This window comes from Dendrobium catenatum, unplaced genomic scaffold (genome assembly GCF_001605985.2).
Source record: "Dendrobium catenatum unplaced genomic scaffold, ASM160598v2 fragScaff_scaffold_1165, whole genome shotgun sequence".
In the NCBI taxonomy this organism is placed as follows: Eukaryota; Viridiplantae; Streptophyta; class Magnoliopsida; order Asparagales; family Orchidaceae; genus Dendrobium; species Dendrobium catenatum.
In genome coordinates, this window is record NW_021319627.1 from 383617 (window position 1) to 399982 (window position 16366).

The 16366-nt window shown below is 34.0% G+C and overlaps 1 protein-coding gene across 1 annotated transcript in view; it reads right to left on the bottom strand.

Moving 5' to 3' along the window:
• LOC110111282 overlaps window positions 1-16366 on the bottom strand; it is a 44649-nt gene that overhangs the window by 14877 nt on the left and 13406 nt on the right. The window contains exons 6-10 of the mRNA XM_020843076.2: window positions 12005-12088; window positions 8206-8286; window positions 8010-8111; window positions 7820-7915; window positions 4188-4267 (exon numbers count right to left, since the gene is read on the bottom strand). Coding sequence (XP_020698735.1) covers window positions 4188-4267; window positions 7820-7915; window positions 8010-8111; window positions 8206-8286; window positions 12005-12088 — 443 coding nt within the window. The remainder of the gene's footprint in view (window positions 1-4187; window positions 4268-7819; window positions 7916-8009; window positions 8112-8205; window positions 8287-12004; window positions 12089-16366) is intronic.

Sequence of the window (16366 nt, forward strand, 5' to 3'; positions counted from 1 at the left end):
TTATCAATTCATCATCCCATTACACAAGAAAGGGCCTCTATATATAGGCCTAAGAAACTAAAACAAGACACATATGCCCCTAAGGCTTACATAGGACGACCCTCTTAAGTGAGGGTAAAAATAGAAAATTCATAATAAAAATTTAAAAATTACAAATAAAATATAAGATAACGTGGGACGATAACAGCAGTTGATCTTCAGCTCCTCGGATAGCCATGGACGGTTGGATGTCCGCATCAATAGTCTCATTAATTATTCTCCTAAGTTATGCAATTCACTGATAAGTCTTTTCAACTGCATTCATTCACAAATTTCATGGGTCATTGCTCTAAACTCAATTTCTAAACTGCTTTGGGCAACAAAAGATTATTTTTTACAGTACCAAGTGATCAAATTTTCCCACACAAACATACAGTACCTTGAAGTTTACTTGTGATCCATAATTTAGCCCACCAAATCACATTAATAAAAACTCAATCTTCTTGTCCTTTCCCTAGAGTCTTTTTCAGATATCTCATAATCCTTAAAAAAGCCTCCATATGACTTTCAATATGATTATTCATAAATTGTTTTGCCACAATAATTGGAAATCAAATAATAAATCAAAAGTGAGATAGATAATCTGTCAAAAAATCTTTGAAACCGACATTTATTCACTGGACTATAATCATAGTAAGTTCCAAGTTTAGTCGTTGAATTCATAGAAGTTTATGTAATAATAGTTTAGTTACTTCAAGAAAATCCAAGACATATGCATTCACAGTCTAAGACACACTTTTGTGATCAACACCCATAAAAATTTAAGGTTCCCAAGTCTTTAGTCTTGAATTCCTTGAAGAAAAGGAGTCTCTAGGGTTTCTTATTTATTTTGCAAAATTACTTAAGATAAAAATGGCATTGATATAAAGAATCAAAACAATAGTTTTATTCTCAGTGATCTTTTAACAAAGAGAGTATGTGATGTAGAACGAGAAGGGAAAAAAAAGGACATTTGAGATATGAATTTCTTGCTTTAATTGAGATCAAAATATTATGAATAATTAAATCAAATCAAATCCAATTAGAAACCTAATTAGATTTAATTTAAGTAACTTTTCTAAAATAAGCTATCTTAAATTAGGAAAGTATTTCAAATTCAAAATTACTTAGAATTTGAACTCAAATATTTTCCTAACTTAAATTGTTTGATAAAAGGAAAAGTAATCAAAGGGGAATTCAAATTTTGGAGGCAAAGAGGAAGAAGGGGGGAAGGGGACGCCCCTAAAATAAGCTATCTTAAATTAGGAAAGTATTTCAAATTCAAAATTACTTAGAATTTGAACTCAAATATTTTTCTAACTTAAATTGTTTGATAAAAGGAATGTAATCAAAAGGGAATTCAAATTTTGGAGGCAAAGAGGAAGAAGGGGGGAAGGGTCCAGCGTCATTAAAAGGGGGAGGTGAGGTTCTGGAAAGAGAATTAAAAAGGACTTTAATTGGAACCTTAAATTAGGAAGTAATATTTAAATCACATCCAATTAAATAATTAACTGGACCTAACTCAAATACTTTCCTAAAATAAGAATCCTAATTTTAGAAACAAAATTCAAATTCAAATTAATTTGAATTTTAAATTTCAATTTGTTTCTAACTTATAAGGGCTAAAATAGGAGAGGGGTTTTGAATGTGAAGGGAGATTTGTGGAGCCAAGGGGAAAGAAGGTGGCCGCAGTTTAGCAAAATCGGTGACTAGGGAGGTTGGTGGGGGTGTTGCAAGTGGAGCTAAGGCCGTGGGGAGGGAGAAGGGGAGGCTGGTTTTGTGGAAGTGTAAGGGTTTATGAAAGAATCGGCCGGTGGAAAGTGGGGGATTTTGGTCGGCGGTCAAGGGAGGATGAGAAAAGGATTTAGAGAAAGAAAGATACAACCGTGAGCCCGGACACATCCTGCAGCTGACGGGTACGACGTTGTCCTTCACCAAGGAACTTCAGGCCACGAGCCCAAACGCATCCTGTGGCTTGTGGAAGCTATGAATTCTTCTCATAGGAATCTCACCCAAGATTCTTCCCAAAAACACAAGTGCAAACACAAAATTTTATTAATCATACAACATTATCTAATACAAGAGCAAGGGCCTCTATATATAGGCCTTAAAAGAAACTAAAAGACAACTTTACCCCTTAGGCTTACATAAGTCAAGACCCTTAAGAGTAAAAACAAAAAATGCATAATTAAATAAAAAATGCAAATAATAAACTAAGATAAAAATGGAGGGATCTTGGTCGTCGATCTTCGTCTCTTCCTTTGAATAACGTCCACCGTCGGATGTCCGCATCATTCTCCCAGGTTAGAAAAGAGCTCGACTCCATCGAGTCCGCATCCCAGGCAACCATGCTCTGATACCAAACTGATGTAGAATGATAAGGGAAAAAAAGGATATATTTGATATTTGAATTTCTTGCTTTAATTGAGATCAAAATATTATGAATAATTAAATCAAATCAAATCCAATTAGAAACCTAATTAGATTTAATTTAAGTAACTTTCCTAAAATAGGCTATCTTAAATTAGGAAAGTATTTCAAATTCAAAATTACTTAGAATTTGAACTCAAATTTGAACTCAAATATTTTCCTAACTTAGATCGTTTGATAAAAGGAAAGCAATCAAAGGGGGATACAAATTTTGGAGGCAAAGAGGAAGAAGGGGGGAAGGGGCCGGGGGCATTAAAAGGGGGAGGAGAGATTAGGGAAAGATAATTAAAAAGGACTTTAATTGGAACCTTAAATTAGGGAGTAATATTTAAATCACATCCAATTAAATAACTAACCGGACCTAACTAAAATACTTTCCTAAAATAAGAATCCTAATTTTAGAAACAAAAATCAAATTCAAATTAATTTGAATTTTGAATTACAATTTGTTACTAAGTTAGAAGGGCTAAAATAGGAAAGGGCTTTAAATGTTAAGGGAGACTTGTGGAGCCAAGGGGAAAGATGGTGGCCGACAGTTTAGTGAGACCGGCGACTAGGGAGGTTGGTGGGGGTGTTGTAGGTAGAGCTAAGGCCATGGGGAGGGAGAAGGGGAGGCTGGTTTTATGGAAGTGTAAGAGTTTATGAAAGAATCGGCCGGTGGAAAGTGGGGGATTTTGATCGGCGGTCAAGGGAGGATGAGAAAAGGATTTAGAGAAAGAAAGATACAACCGTGAGCCCGGACACATCCTGCAGCTGACGGGTACTACGTTGTCCTTCACCAAGGGACTTCAGGCCACGAGCCCGAATTAAAAAATCCTATTTGATTTCATAAGATTCGAGTAAAAAATTCAAGGAGCAACACCCAAATAAAATCAATAATTTCAATTTGATCAGCAACATAAAAACAATCATCATCACCATTAGCCATAACTGTTTGTTGTTAGTTTAATGAACCTCATTCCAGTCATACCTTGTAGAAACTCTCATTCTCTTTTCATCCATACTGAGTATTCCATAAGGTATTAAACCTATTTTTGTGCAAAGCCTTTTGCAAAACTTCTATTCATATTACCTAGAGTATGACTTTTTTATCTTCCTAATATGTTAACATAAAGTTAACTAACAGTCTTACTAGTGCATCATTTATCTTTTGTTATACTAACCAAACCACAAACCTATTTTTCACTATCTTACCTTTCAATAGATTACAACGCCAACCATTAATTATTTCATAATTCATCCTTAACAAGTTTTACCAAATATCCAATATTCTCAATTCAACTATTTAAACTTGTCAATGAAAAAGACTACCTAACTGCTCAATACTCAAGTTCATACAACATATTTGGCCTAACTACAGTTAAAATATTAATTTTTACCTCCAAAATCTTCTCCTATCACAATACTTTTAAGGAACTTAATCTATTTTAATCACCTAATCTTACCCTAGAAGTTTTGTGCTGTATAATAGGTTCAAATACTTAAATCCATCATACCTACATAATAACTTTATCTTTTAATAATATTGCTTCGTAATTAATCCTATAAAGCCAATAAATAAATAAAATAAACTGAAGCTATGTTTCATAAAAAAGAAGAAAAGGAGAAACACTATTTTGACATCAATGGTACACATAATTAGCTAGATCAAAATTTTACTAGAAAGAATGGAGATAACCAAGCTAAAATGAGTCTTTTAGGATAAATTTTATATAGCATTCACATCCTAAAGTTCTTACTCTGGCCGGTTGCCACGCTTTAAAGCAACAAAACAAAACTTCTCATCCTCAAAACCGCGCAATGGCTCTCCCTTGGATCGCTGCAATAATGGAAAATAGCCAATGAAATTGTAAAATAATTAAATAACTCCAACAAAATTCCACAGAAACTCGTGTAAGCAATACCATCAAACAAGTATGAATGCTCTAGAAATAAATTTCAAAAAACGTTCAGAATGTTAAGTATTATGTAGATATCATATTCTAAATACATGAATGGTAAGGATTGAGAGAAAACAATGACAAAGTTATCCTATAAAAAATGATACTTCAAATACAGAAATCAAGTTTCATAGTTATTCGCCATGTTATAATAAGTGACTGAACATTACAAACTATATATAAAAAAATGTGCGAGAAGATGAGTTTAAAGTGCCCAACAAAGGCTTCAAGACAACCATAGAGAAGAACGGTGAGAATTGTTGATGCTGATCTGCAAGTTTACATTTGACTTGTAACGACAGGGATTGTCCTGTGCCTTGTTTACTGAATTAACTGATTTGGCTCATGGTTTGGATGGCTCAGATAAGGTGTAATTGCCATAAAATTCAAATTTTTTCGTGCACCTAATCCTCTCTGAAATATAAAAAAAACAATTTAATCCCACATGCAAGACAAAATTGCAATCAATTATTGCCACATGTGCATTCCAACATAATTTGGTGGCGCTACAGTCACATGCAAAACTTTTTGGTAGTCTAAGCGGTGCTCTACTAATTACAGATGACCCACAATTTTCTTAGGAACTTAAGGGCATGCAATTTTGGCTGGTGCCAATAATTTTTTGTAGTTTGGAACTATCGATCAATGTTTGGTCGTTTTTGGTTTAGATTTATCTACTTCATCTGATTCTTCTTGGGCAGGGCATGGCATGAGTTGTGCTTTATAACTGCCGAAGCAGCTTATGGTGGCATATTCCCTTAAGCCCCGATGTGAGTTGTGCTCTATTCGAGATTTTCCTGGGTCGCATTCCTACTCAGGCTTCCAACCTCTGCAAATTTTTTCAATGTCGTATAGGAAGACTATTTTAAAAAAGAATCTAAAAATGTTTGCTCATCCTTCTTGAATAAGCAACATATGAGCCATGAGGAACCTAAAAAAGTCATTCAGAAGCATGTAATAGATGGTTTTTTATTCAATAAAATTATTAATTCCAATTTTAATCTTGTATGTGTATGTTGGATACATATATAATTCCTTTGAGTATAGTATAAATGTGATTCAAAATTTTAGGTAAAGTCATCTCCTTATACCAACATGATGCCTATATTTTCTTTAGTTTGCCCATTTCTTTCCTTTTTTTTTTTCTTTAAAATACTTTGTAATTGCTTGCTAGAGTTCTTGATTTTGGTTAAATATGATATTAAAATTCAACTGTTGGATGGTTTTGTTTGATTTGAATTTCTTATTCTCTTCAAATTTATTAGATCTTCGCACAATTATTTCAGATCTAATTCTCTTTTTTTTTTCATATTTGCACCGTCTTGTGCATTTAATGATCTTTAATCTAATAATCTTAATTTCTTTTATGTGGTTTGCATTCATTACATCTTCCTAGCAACATCAAGAAACCTAAACCATCAAGCATCTAAAACAACAAAAAGATAGAATTTGTATTCCATTGCTTGCATTTCAAAGGGCTAATAGATAATTATAGAGGAGAGGACAAAATCCCTTTCCTCATATTACAGCAAATCGAATCATAAAACAAGTAAAAAACTGAAAATACAAAACAACATAGAACCAAGTGACAACCCTCCAAAACCCACCAAAGGAAACTCATAAAAAGCTTAGTCTATGTGCTTCCTTATTTAAATTTCAAAACCCCAACACAAGGTAGATAGTAAATACTTATCATTCCCAAGTTGGTACTTAATCTTACAAAAATTATAAGAGCACATGCCTAGGTGAGAATGTTTATAATTTGGTGACAAGTTAGAGAAGGTTGAAGAGATATGGAAGTGTCAATCTATCGCAACATGTTTGGCATGATAATGAAGCACGGGATTTTTGACAATGTTTATTGATGTTTGATTATCACACAAAAGTCTTATTAATTCTTCTCCTAAGTTATGCAATTCACTGAGAAGTCTTTTCAATTGCATTCAGTCACAAATTTCAGGGGTCATTGCTCTAAACTCAACTTCTGAACTGCTTTGGGAAACAAAAGATTATTTTTTACAGTACCAAATGATCAAATTTTCCCATACAAACATACAGTACCTAGAAGTTTACTTGTGATCCATAATTGAGCCCACCAAATCACATTAATAAAAACTCAATCTTCTTGTCCTTTCCCTTGAGTCTTTTTCAGATATCTCATAATCCTTAAAAAAGCCTCCATATGACTTTCAATAGGATTATGCATAAATTGGTTGGCCACAATAATTGGAAATCAAATAACAAATCAAAAGTGAGAAAGATAATCTGTCAAGAAGTCTTTGAAACCAACATTTATTCAATGGACTATAATCATAGTAAGTTCCAAGTTTAGTCGTTGAATCCATAGAAGTATACGTAATAATAGTTTAGTTACTTTTAGAAAATCCAAGCCATATGCATTGACAGTCTAAGACACGCTTTTGTGATCAACACCCATAAAAAATTAAGGTTCTCAAGTATTTAGTCTTGAATTCTTTGAAAAGGAGTCTCTAGAGTTTATTATTTATTTTGAAAAATTACTTGAGATAAAAATGGCATGACATAAAGAATCAAAACAATAGTTTTCTTCTCAGTGATCTTTTAACAAAGAGAGTATGATTAGACTGACATTGAATGTACCCATAATGCTTGACCACTTTCGTGATTTATCGAACCAAGCATGTGAGAATTGCTTTGAGCCACATAAAGACCTTTTTAAGCTTGCAAACATTGTTTGTTGTGACTAATGTATGAAGACTATAAGAAATTTTCATATAGAATTCTTTAATATCACCATTAAGGAATAAATTATTAACATCTAATCGGTATAAAGGTTAATCCAGGATAGATGAAATAGATAAGAGCACTTGTACAATGTTTGTTTTGCTACATAAGCAAATGTTTCTTGATAGCCAATTACATAGGATTATGTAAAACCTTCTATCACAGGTGTCTTACAAAGCACAACAAGGGATTTGCCTGATAGAAATGACATTAACAGACAATGGCAGTTCATTGTTCTTCAACTTTCTTTTGACTAACTCCTACTGATGTCAAAGCATCAATTGCGAATAAGGATAGGACATTAACAAAGCTCATTAATTAATCAAAGGCAAAGTTTAAGAGCTGTAAGGGGGAGTTGTAAAGACTAAGTTTAAAGACATTACTGCAAGGCTAGTTAGACAAAACAGAATGAAAAAAAATTAGAAATAATTCATAATCAAAGTCAAACTAGTTGCACTTAAAATATAAAGACAGTATATTTTGGTTACACTTTTAAAGCTGATCACTTAAAGAATGACTTCACATTATCCCTTTCTTTTCACCCCCACCCACCTTACTCCCCCCCATCAAAAATAAATAAATAAACCACACAGGTACCTCTCTTCCCTAGCCACATGTAACAGAAAAATAGAATGGAAAACAAATAAAGATATTGATGATGTGTGGACCTTATATGTGCGTTGAGATGATGTCCTCTCTATCCGCTGAACAAAATGACAATATTTACCAGAATTCTCCAAAGGGCATCGACCATCATGGGAACACTGCAAAAATAGCATCCAAATATCCAATTAACAAGTCAGAACATTTTAAAAATAGTGTAGCAAAAAACTGGGAACAATTTTCAACATGACTCACTGGAGCAACAACATATGCATTATTTCTTGAAGCTCCTGCGTCAACAACAATACTTTTTTCGTTACTTGGAACTTCATTTGATTTTTTACTCTTACGACATGTCTGAAAGAGAAGATAAAAGCAATTAAGAATGACAAAATCCAACACTGCAGCCAACGGTGCAAAAGAGTAAACATTAGAGAGTTATGATTTTCACTCTTTTAGCCATCCATAGAATATAGGAACGCATCTGGCGTATAATTCTTGAACCATGTGGAGTTCCAGGCTCCAAAAGAACCTGTTGTAAAAGGATTCTTGTTATTTATAAAGCAGCATCTGTCACTGATAACAAATAAAAGAATGGAAAAGAATTAGATAGGCAGAAGACCGTGCATTACTATTTCACCATTTAGAGAGCAAGACAAATCACTTAATTTAGAGTACGGAAGGAATACTTCAGTTACTGTTTTGACTTTATTTACTACTACTTCAGCCAGCCTTCAGATCAAACATTTCGTTATTTCCATCTTATTTTTGGTTCTATAACTTTCAACCTGCTCTAAATACATGATGACAACAAGGGTTTGTCAGGCTCTCAACAAACGCTAAGTTCTACAAAGTGCAAGTAGAAGGATGACCAAATTGCAAGATGCATTGCTCATAATAATGTATTGTACAATTAGTTCAAATGATCCATCATGAGAGAGATGATTTCAATATAAGCACAATAATTTTTAACCTTAAATACAATCATAGACCATAAATAAGATTACCATATACCATTAATACCATATGCTCACATGACGTAAGTTTAGTTAGAGGTTGATTGCAATGTAGAGTGTCCCGACCATTCCATGTGGCATTCTACCATAATGTTACATGAATACGATTGCACCATCCCAAATGAAAATTTCTCCGTGTAGATATTTCTGAAAAGTATGGGATGCAAGATAATCAAAATGCTCTTTGAGGCTAAATCACCAAAAACCTATGTGGGCTCCAAAATGATAGAGATATCCTTCAGAATTTTATTTTCACATAAAGATGAAACAAATGTTGCTCAGGTACATTTTCAAAATACACAATTTCCCAAAAAAAAACAAATAAAAGTAAATATCAAATATTAATGTAAGAACATATATATTTCCATAAAAAATCTCTTAGCTGTTTGAAAAGTCCTAATCAGGCCTTTGCTTTGATAAACACGTAAATACATCAATAACTCAAACAATTCACTGAAGGAGTGTTTGAATACAGTAATGCAGCTTAAGAGATGAATCATCACCAGATGGGACGTGTATATAAACTTTCAACCGAAACGTCACAAAGATAAATTCACATAGAAAATGAGCCAAGGCATTGGTGTACACAAGGGATGACATATAAATCCTTAATAGGTGTACACCGCATCCTTAAACTATGCACTCCTATGGCCCAACGAGGAAGGATCACAAACTAGGTATGTTTTTTTCTATTCCTGCTAGGATCGCAACAATCCCTATCTAATCAAGCACAATCTTCAACATAGCCCACAAATCTTGGAGTACTTCAAAACGACTGAACTAGAGCTCAATTTTACTCAAAAATTTGATTCAAGGGCAAAATTTGATTCAAGGGCCAAATGATCTCAAAAGGTTGAAAAAGCTATTGAGATATTTGACTCGTTAATAAGAACTTGTTGACACTAAATGTAATATTCGGTTTTGGCTGGGCCTATTCAACCGAATTGGCCAGCCTTCTAATTAAAGACGCGACCCCAATAGGGGTCGGTACTGTTCCTTTTTCGTGAAACAAAGGGGGGGCGGATGGCCAAGGGCTCTGTGCGAGAGCAAGGTGAGTTCCGTTTTCCAATTTAAGCAAATGATTTCCTTCAAGGATAAAAATTAACCATTCCTTTTCATTCCTATCGCTAAGGAAGTGCTAAATTTGGGAGAACTTTCATCAAACGAGAGAAACAACCGAGGAGAGAAAAGGAACATGTTATTGAATTTCTTCCTTCCAATTTTGTATAAATTCTCATGTTTTGTTTTTCCTAAAGTAAATGACATTATTTTTTAGGGAAGATAAAACGATTTGAAAGCGAGGGAAAAGAATTTTGAGAGAGAGAAGAAAAATTTTGGGATTTGGCTCCTTGTTGTAAGTAAAATTTCTATTATATAATTTTTCTTAGATTTATTATTAAAGCATATTTTCATAAAATATGTATTGCTTAATTATAGAAATTTTAGAAGAAAAGAAAGCAAGTGTAGGAGTTCGATTCAAAAAGGATTCAACAAGGAAGAAAATTCGAGGTTTGAACTAAGAAATAATTAAATACATATTTATGCAAAATTTATGAAAGGTAAATATAAAAAAATCTACATGATTGTGTGTTTTCCTTAGGTTGTACCAAGGATCGAAGTTTTGAAAGAATCAAAGTGGGTAACTTATGTTATTTCATTTTTTTATTTTATGCATACAATCTTTTAAAAATGTGATTATTAACATAAATAACAAATGTTGAGGGTATACATATCTCGTGATATTATAGTCTTCTGATAAATTTCATATGTTGCGAATGTTTGAAAGTTTTATTAAAGTGAAATGTATTAGATTTATAGATGTGTATATGTAAAATTGTCATATGCCAATGTATAAATACTAATCAAATGGAAAACAAAAAGGAAAGGTAAAAGTTATATATCTATATTTATGAAAATAAAACATATGTAATAATTATAATAAGGAAAAGGATATGCATGCAAAATTTATAGGAGTTCACCCCCATATGGTATTGACTAGGGAAGCAACGTACCCATGCACGTATAAAGGAAAAGAATATGGAAATGAAAACGGTTATACCTTAATTGGTACATTTAGACGGTGCTCTTGTATAAGTGGAAATAGAAATTAAAAAAAAAAAGTAAATGTCAAAACTGTTAAAGGAAATGTAATATTTATGATTGAACATTTATAATGCATGAAAGATGTACATATATGGATTTTGTATACTAAGAAAGAAGTATAAGATAATCTATCTATGTTTTTTTTTCTATTTTTATAATCGATAATGATTATCCACTGAGTTTACTTTGTAAACTCATTCCACAAAATAAATGTTTTCAGGTAAAATTCCAAAGCTTTAGAAATGACAGAAAGAGATGAGTTTGTCTATAAAAGACGGCGCATTAATGAAAACAAATAATTTATGACGTCTACAAATGTTAAGTATTTGAGAAATTTTTGTTAGTGGCTCTTCAGTTGAATAGAAAATTTCATGTTACTTTGCTCATGAATTGAAATGATTTGATCCTACCGTCCGACTTTTAGTTCCTGCCTTGCTAAATCGAGTATCCGGGCCGAGTCATGACACAAATTATCCAATTTAGACACCTGAAGACTGTAAAATGGTTGAACCATTAAAGGATGAAAGATTAGTTTCTAGATTTGTTTATTTCCCATAGAGTTATTTCTCTATCTATTAATGTACTCATCATATTGTTTACACAGAACCAGAGAATAAAATTCAGTCATAAAATCACTCAATCTCTACTCTCCTCTCCACCCATTGCAATTTTCAAGGCAATACATTAGCATGCTAATATTTTTTTCACCATTAAGAGGTTAATGAATTAAACTCAATCTCCATTTTATACTCATCCAATATTTTGCTAATCACCAACAGAGTATGCATTACAGCTGATAACTTTGAAGATGCTGATTTTAAAATGTATGTTTCAAAACTTTTTGAAATGATTCATGCATTTCAAAACCTAAGGATATCCACATGAAACAGTAGTGATTTATAATAATTCATATTCAATTCATATAGCTCATGGAGAAGAGTTACAAAATGACATAACAAAAGGTAAATCTACATGTGCAGCTCATTTTCATTTGGTTGTTGGTAGCTTCAAGCTACCAACCAAGAGGTCTTGGGTTTAAAACTTGCGTATGTGATGTGTATGTGAGTTTGCCTTTAATTGGCTCAAAAGTCTCAAAAAAAAAAAAGATAAATCTACACCATTAAATCATACCAGAACATCTCTTGTTAGATCCCAAAGTTGGCGTATGACGGTAATCCTGTCACTCAATGAAGGTATTTCTCCAAGAGCATAGGACTTCATTTATTTGTCATTAAACATGAAACAAAAACAAAAATTAAGTCAGATTACAGGAGAAATGCTACGTTCACAAATATGAGAGAAATCATGTATAAGACTTTGATAGGGTAGAGGTTTTGCAATCCTACGAGAAAAAGGATTCATCATATGCAGCTTGATAACATAAGGGAAAAAATATAGCATAACCAATTCTCATCCAAATGTACATATAGGAAAATTTGAAAGCAACGAAAAGTACTCATTGAGGTTAAGTGCATTGTGGTTCACCGATTTTCATTCCAAGAGGAATCCACAATAAGACAAAACAGTATCACAACACCTATCAAAGTACGATTAAAAAAAACAGGGCTTAACAACATCCAATGTATATTATAAGATACGTAAAAGTGCCCTATGAAACATACTTAGTGAATTCTATTAGGATAAAATATCAATCTATGGCAGCAAATCCACACAAAAAAAATGAGGTCATCTTTGTCTTTAAAAATAATAGTAGCAAGAACCAGATAAAAATGTTGTTTGCTCCCACGTTAACAATCAGCAATCCACTCAATAAAACATAAAATAGATTCAAAAAAATAAAACAACAATACAAGCTTTTATCCCACTATGTGGGGTCAGCCATATGAATATTTTTTCTGTTATGTTTAAGAGGGATGCAACAAAAAAAAAATTGAAAGAGAATAATTTAATTGACAAGACAACACTGGTTCCTTCCGGCTTCAAATTTCACAAAGATCATAAACTTTGCATCCAGTAAGGGATGTTCATCCAACTAGATGTTTGAAAACATCTCGTGTTTAGGTCATTAAGCAACTTGTGTTTAGCTCATTCGTTAAATAACAACCCAAGTATAAGCATACTATTTAAGTTCAATTCCCTACTGAATCAACCACCCAAAAAAAACTTCATTTGTTTGTGCTCGGCTCATTATACATGAGCGGCTCGTATATATATCAAAAATTTACAAACACAAACAATGAAAAAATAATTAAATAAACTCAAATAGAGATTCATTGATAAATGAGCTACTCATTTACAACCCTACATCCAATAAGAGGAAAACTTTATTCATGAAAACTATGGCACCATAATTAATAATAATAAGAAGAAGAAGAATAATAATCATTTCTCATACATGATGCCAACACCAACAAGACAAATAGCCAAGTACACCTTAGACAAGAAATAACCCTACTTGAGCATGAAATTCAAAATTTAATCATGGCACACCATATCACAAAACACACTATACTTTCAACCACATACAAACTATATGATTGGGCAAACATACCCTACAATGGTTCTGATGTAGGACTACGATGTTTGCAAATGAATTTTATTAAGAACTTGCACAAATCCTTGATTAGAGAAATAACAAATAAACTTATTAGAAAATAAAACAATGAATCAAAACATAAGATGGGTCACTTCGGTTTAGACTAAGTTGCACATCCAAAAGATTTGAATTCTCAAAATAACGTAGAAAACAACAATTTAGTAATAGTTTCAACAAAATCCCTAGTCTAACAATAAGATAAGTAGACAATGAATGCACTCAAATTCCTATGTTTACTAAGCTTAGCAGAATCAGGCGAATGCGTCCTTCGTAACTACAATCAAATCACAAGAAAAATGTTAGACTTAAGAAATACAAGAAAAGGGAAAAGTAGAACCTCCGTCAAAGATCGGCGGCAATCCTCCACTCGATGATTTCAAATTGTTCTTCAATAGCTTCAACCAAGGTGTCCAAGATGCACTCTATGTATTCTTCCACCGTATGATCGATTCTCGGGTTGACGTCGAAGAAGGTTGAATGGAGAATGTCCACGAACCCGTGTTCATCGTAAGCAAGACCGTAATCTGTTTCTGGGTCAGCCATCCATGCGAGAAGTCGTTGTTTTGACTTTGGGAGGTGCTGGACGGCAAGGAGAGACTTCTCCAATGATGCTACAGTGAAAAGAATCCGGTGGAAACTGATGGACAACAAGCTGTCCCTTTAAGGCAGCAGTTTTGAAGCCTCTAGCTGATGAGAATCCAGGAATGGTTGGAGGAATTTTCTAGCAGCAGTCTTGGAGAGCAGGAAACCCAACGTGGGATGGGGTTTGGGGGGGATTTGTGGACGAAAAATAGCACAGAAGCCTTGGGGAGTTTTTGACCAGCAGGGGAGGAGAGATTGAGGCTTAATTCCAACTTAGAAGTAGTGGTTTTGGAAAGATTTAAGGAGGTGGGGAGCAAGGGGAATTTCGGCCAATAGAAAAAGAGGGGTTTTGAATTCTTTCCAAGAGAGCAACTTGAGTTTTGGAAAGAATTTCCAAGAGGGGCCGGCGGCACTAGGGATGAGGGAGAGGATTTGAGGAATTAAATTGGGTTTCTTATTTTAGATTTAGGAAATAAGAAAGATTTAATTATATCCTATTTAATTTGAAATTCAAATAGGAGTTAATTAAGAAGCTTTCCTAAAGATTTCGTAAATTAAGAAAGATTTTGGATTTCAAATCAATTGAAATTGAATTCAAAATTTGTCCAATTTTGATTCAATCTAAATTAGGAAAGGATGCATTGGGAGGGAAAAAGGAGAGAAGAAGGGGAGAGATGGGGCCGGCGGGTGGGATTTAACCGTGGGGATGGTGGAGGGTTTTATGGTGGTGGTGATGAAACCGGCGGGTGGATGGGGAAGGCTTGGTGGCCGGTGGCTGAAGGCTTGGGAGGAGTAGTAATGAGAAAACACAAAATAAGGAACCACGAACCCGACCGTCTCCAAGGTTGGTGGGTGATCCGATCTCCCTCTCCTAGAGATTTCTCTCTCAAATGCTCATACGATCTCACAAAGAAATCACAAGGGAAGAAAAATTATCATTCATTCATTAACCTCAAAAGAGAACAAGGGTTATATAAAGCCTCATATAAATGACTCAAAGACAAAAGACAACAATGCCCCTAGGGCTTACATACAACATCCCTTAATAAAAGGGTAAAACAAAAAACTAAATAAAGCAAATAAAATGCGACAACATAAATAAGAAAATATATATAATAAATCAAAAATATAATTACCTAATCATGGTCGTAGATCGGCGGCCACGCCTCTGATAAACCTTTCATGATCTGATGTCCCCATCATTCTCCCGGGGTGGGAGAAAACTCGACTCCGTCGAATAAGTGTCTCTGGTGCTCTCGTAGATCTCTAGTGCATATGGGTCAATCTGCTGCAACTCCTCGCGATCCAGCCAGGTATCCTCCGACTCGGGCTTTCCTTTCCACCTGATCAAGTATCTCTTTCGTCCACCTTCCCTTGTGGATATGATATCATCACTTAGGATCGCGGCCACCTTTTCTACTAAGGGTGATTTAGGAATATTTGGTAGTAGAGGTAGGTTTGGGATTTCACATGGTGAGGTCACACAAGGCTGTTATATGAGTGGATTTAGAGGGTTAAAATCAGGACATTCATATGCAACTAAATCTTCAATGTTAAAAGAGGGATTGATGTTAAAATTTGCAGTCAGATCTACTACGTAAGCATTATCGTTAATTTTCTTAAATATTTTGAATGATCCAACACTCTTGGCATGCAGCTTCTTAAATGTTCCTTGCGGGAACTATTCCGGACAAATCCGCACCATCATAGAGTCACCAACCTTAAAAGTTTTAAAACGCTGTTTCAAGTCTGCATATAGTTTGTATTCATTATTGCTCCTTTCAATTTGTTGTGCAATTTCTTTATGAAGTTCATGCAAATGGGATGCAAATGATAATGCAGACTCAGAAATCCTATACCTAAAACACATGGGTATCAGATCTAATGGCTGTCTACATTAGAACCTGTACACAATTTCAGAAGGACATAGGCCAGTGGTTTGGTTAATGGAATTATTATAAGCAAACTCAGCAACAAGCAAAATGGAATCCCAATCTCTAATGTGCTCGCCAACCAAATATCGCAACATATTACCTAAACTCCTATTAACTACCTCGGTCTGACCATCCGTCTGTGGGTGAAAGGCAGTGGAAAATTGCAATTTAGTGCCCATTTCATCCACAATGTTTTCCAAAAATAGCTAGTGGATTTCACATCCCGATCCGATACAATGGTTTTGGGTAAACCATATAAACGGACGACCTCGTTGAAGTATAACTTCGCAATGTGAGAGGCATCGGATGTTTTGGAGCAAGGAAGAAAATGAGCCATTTTGGAGAACTGATCAACTACAACACAAATGGCATCATTCTTATGAAGTGTCTTGGGCATGCCTAAGATAAAGTCCATATTAA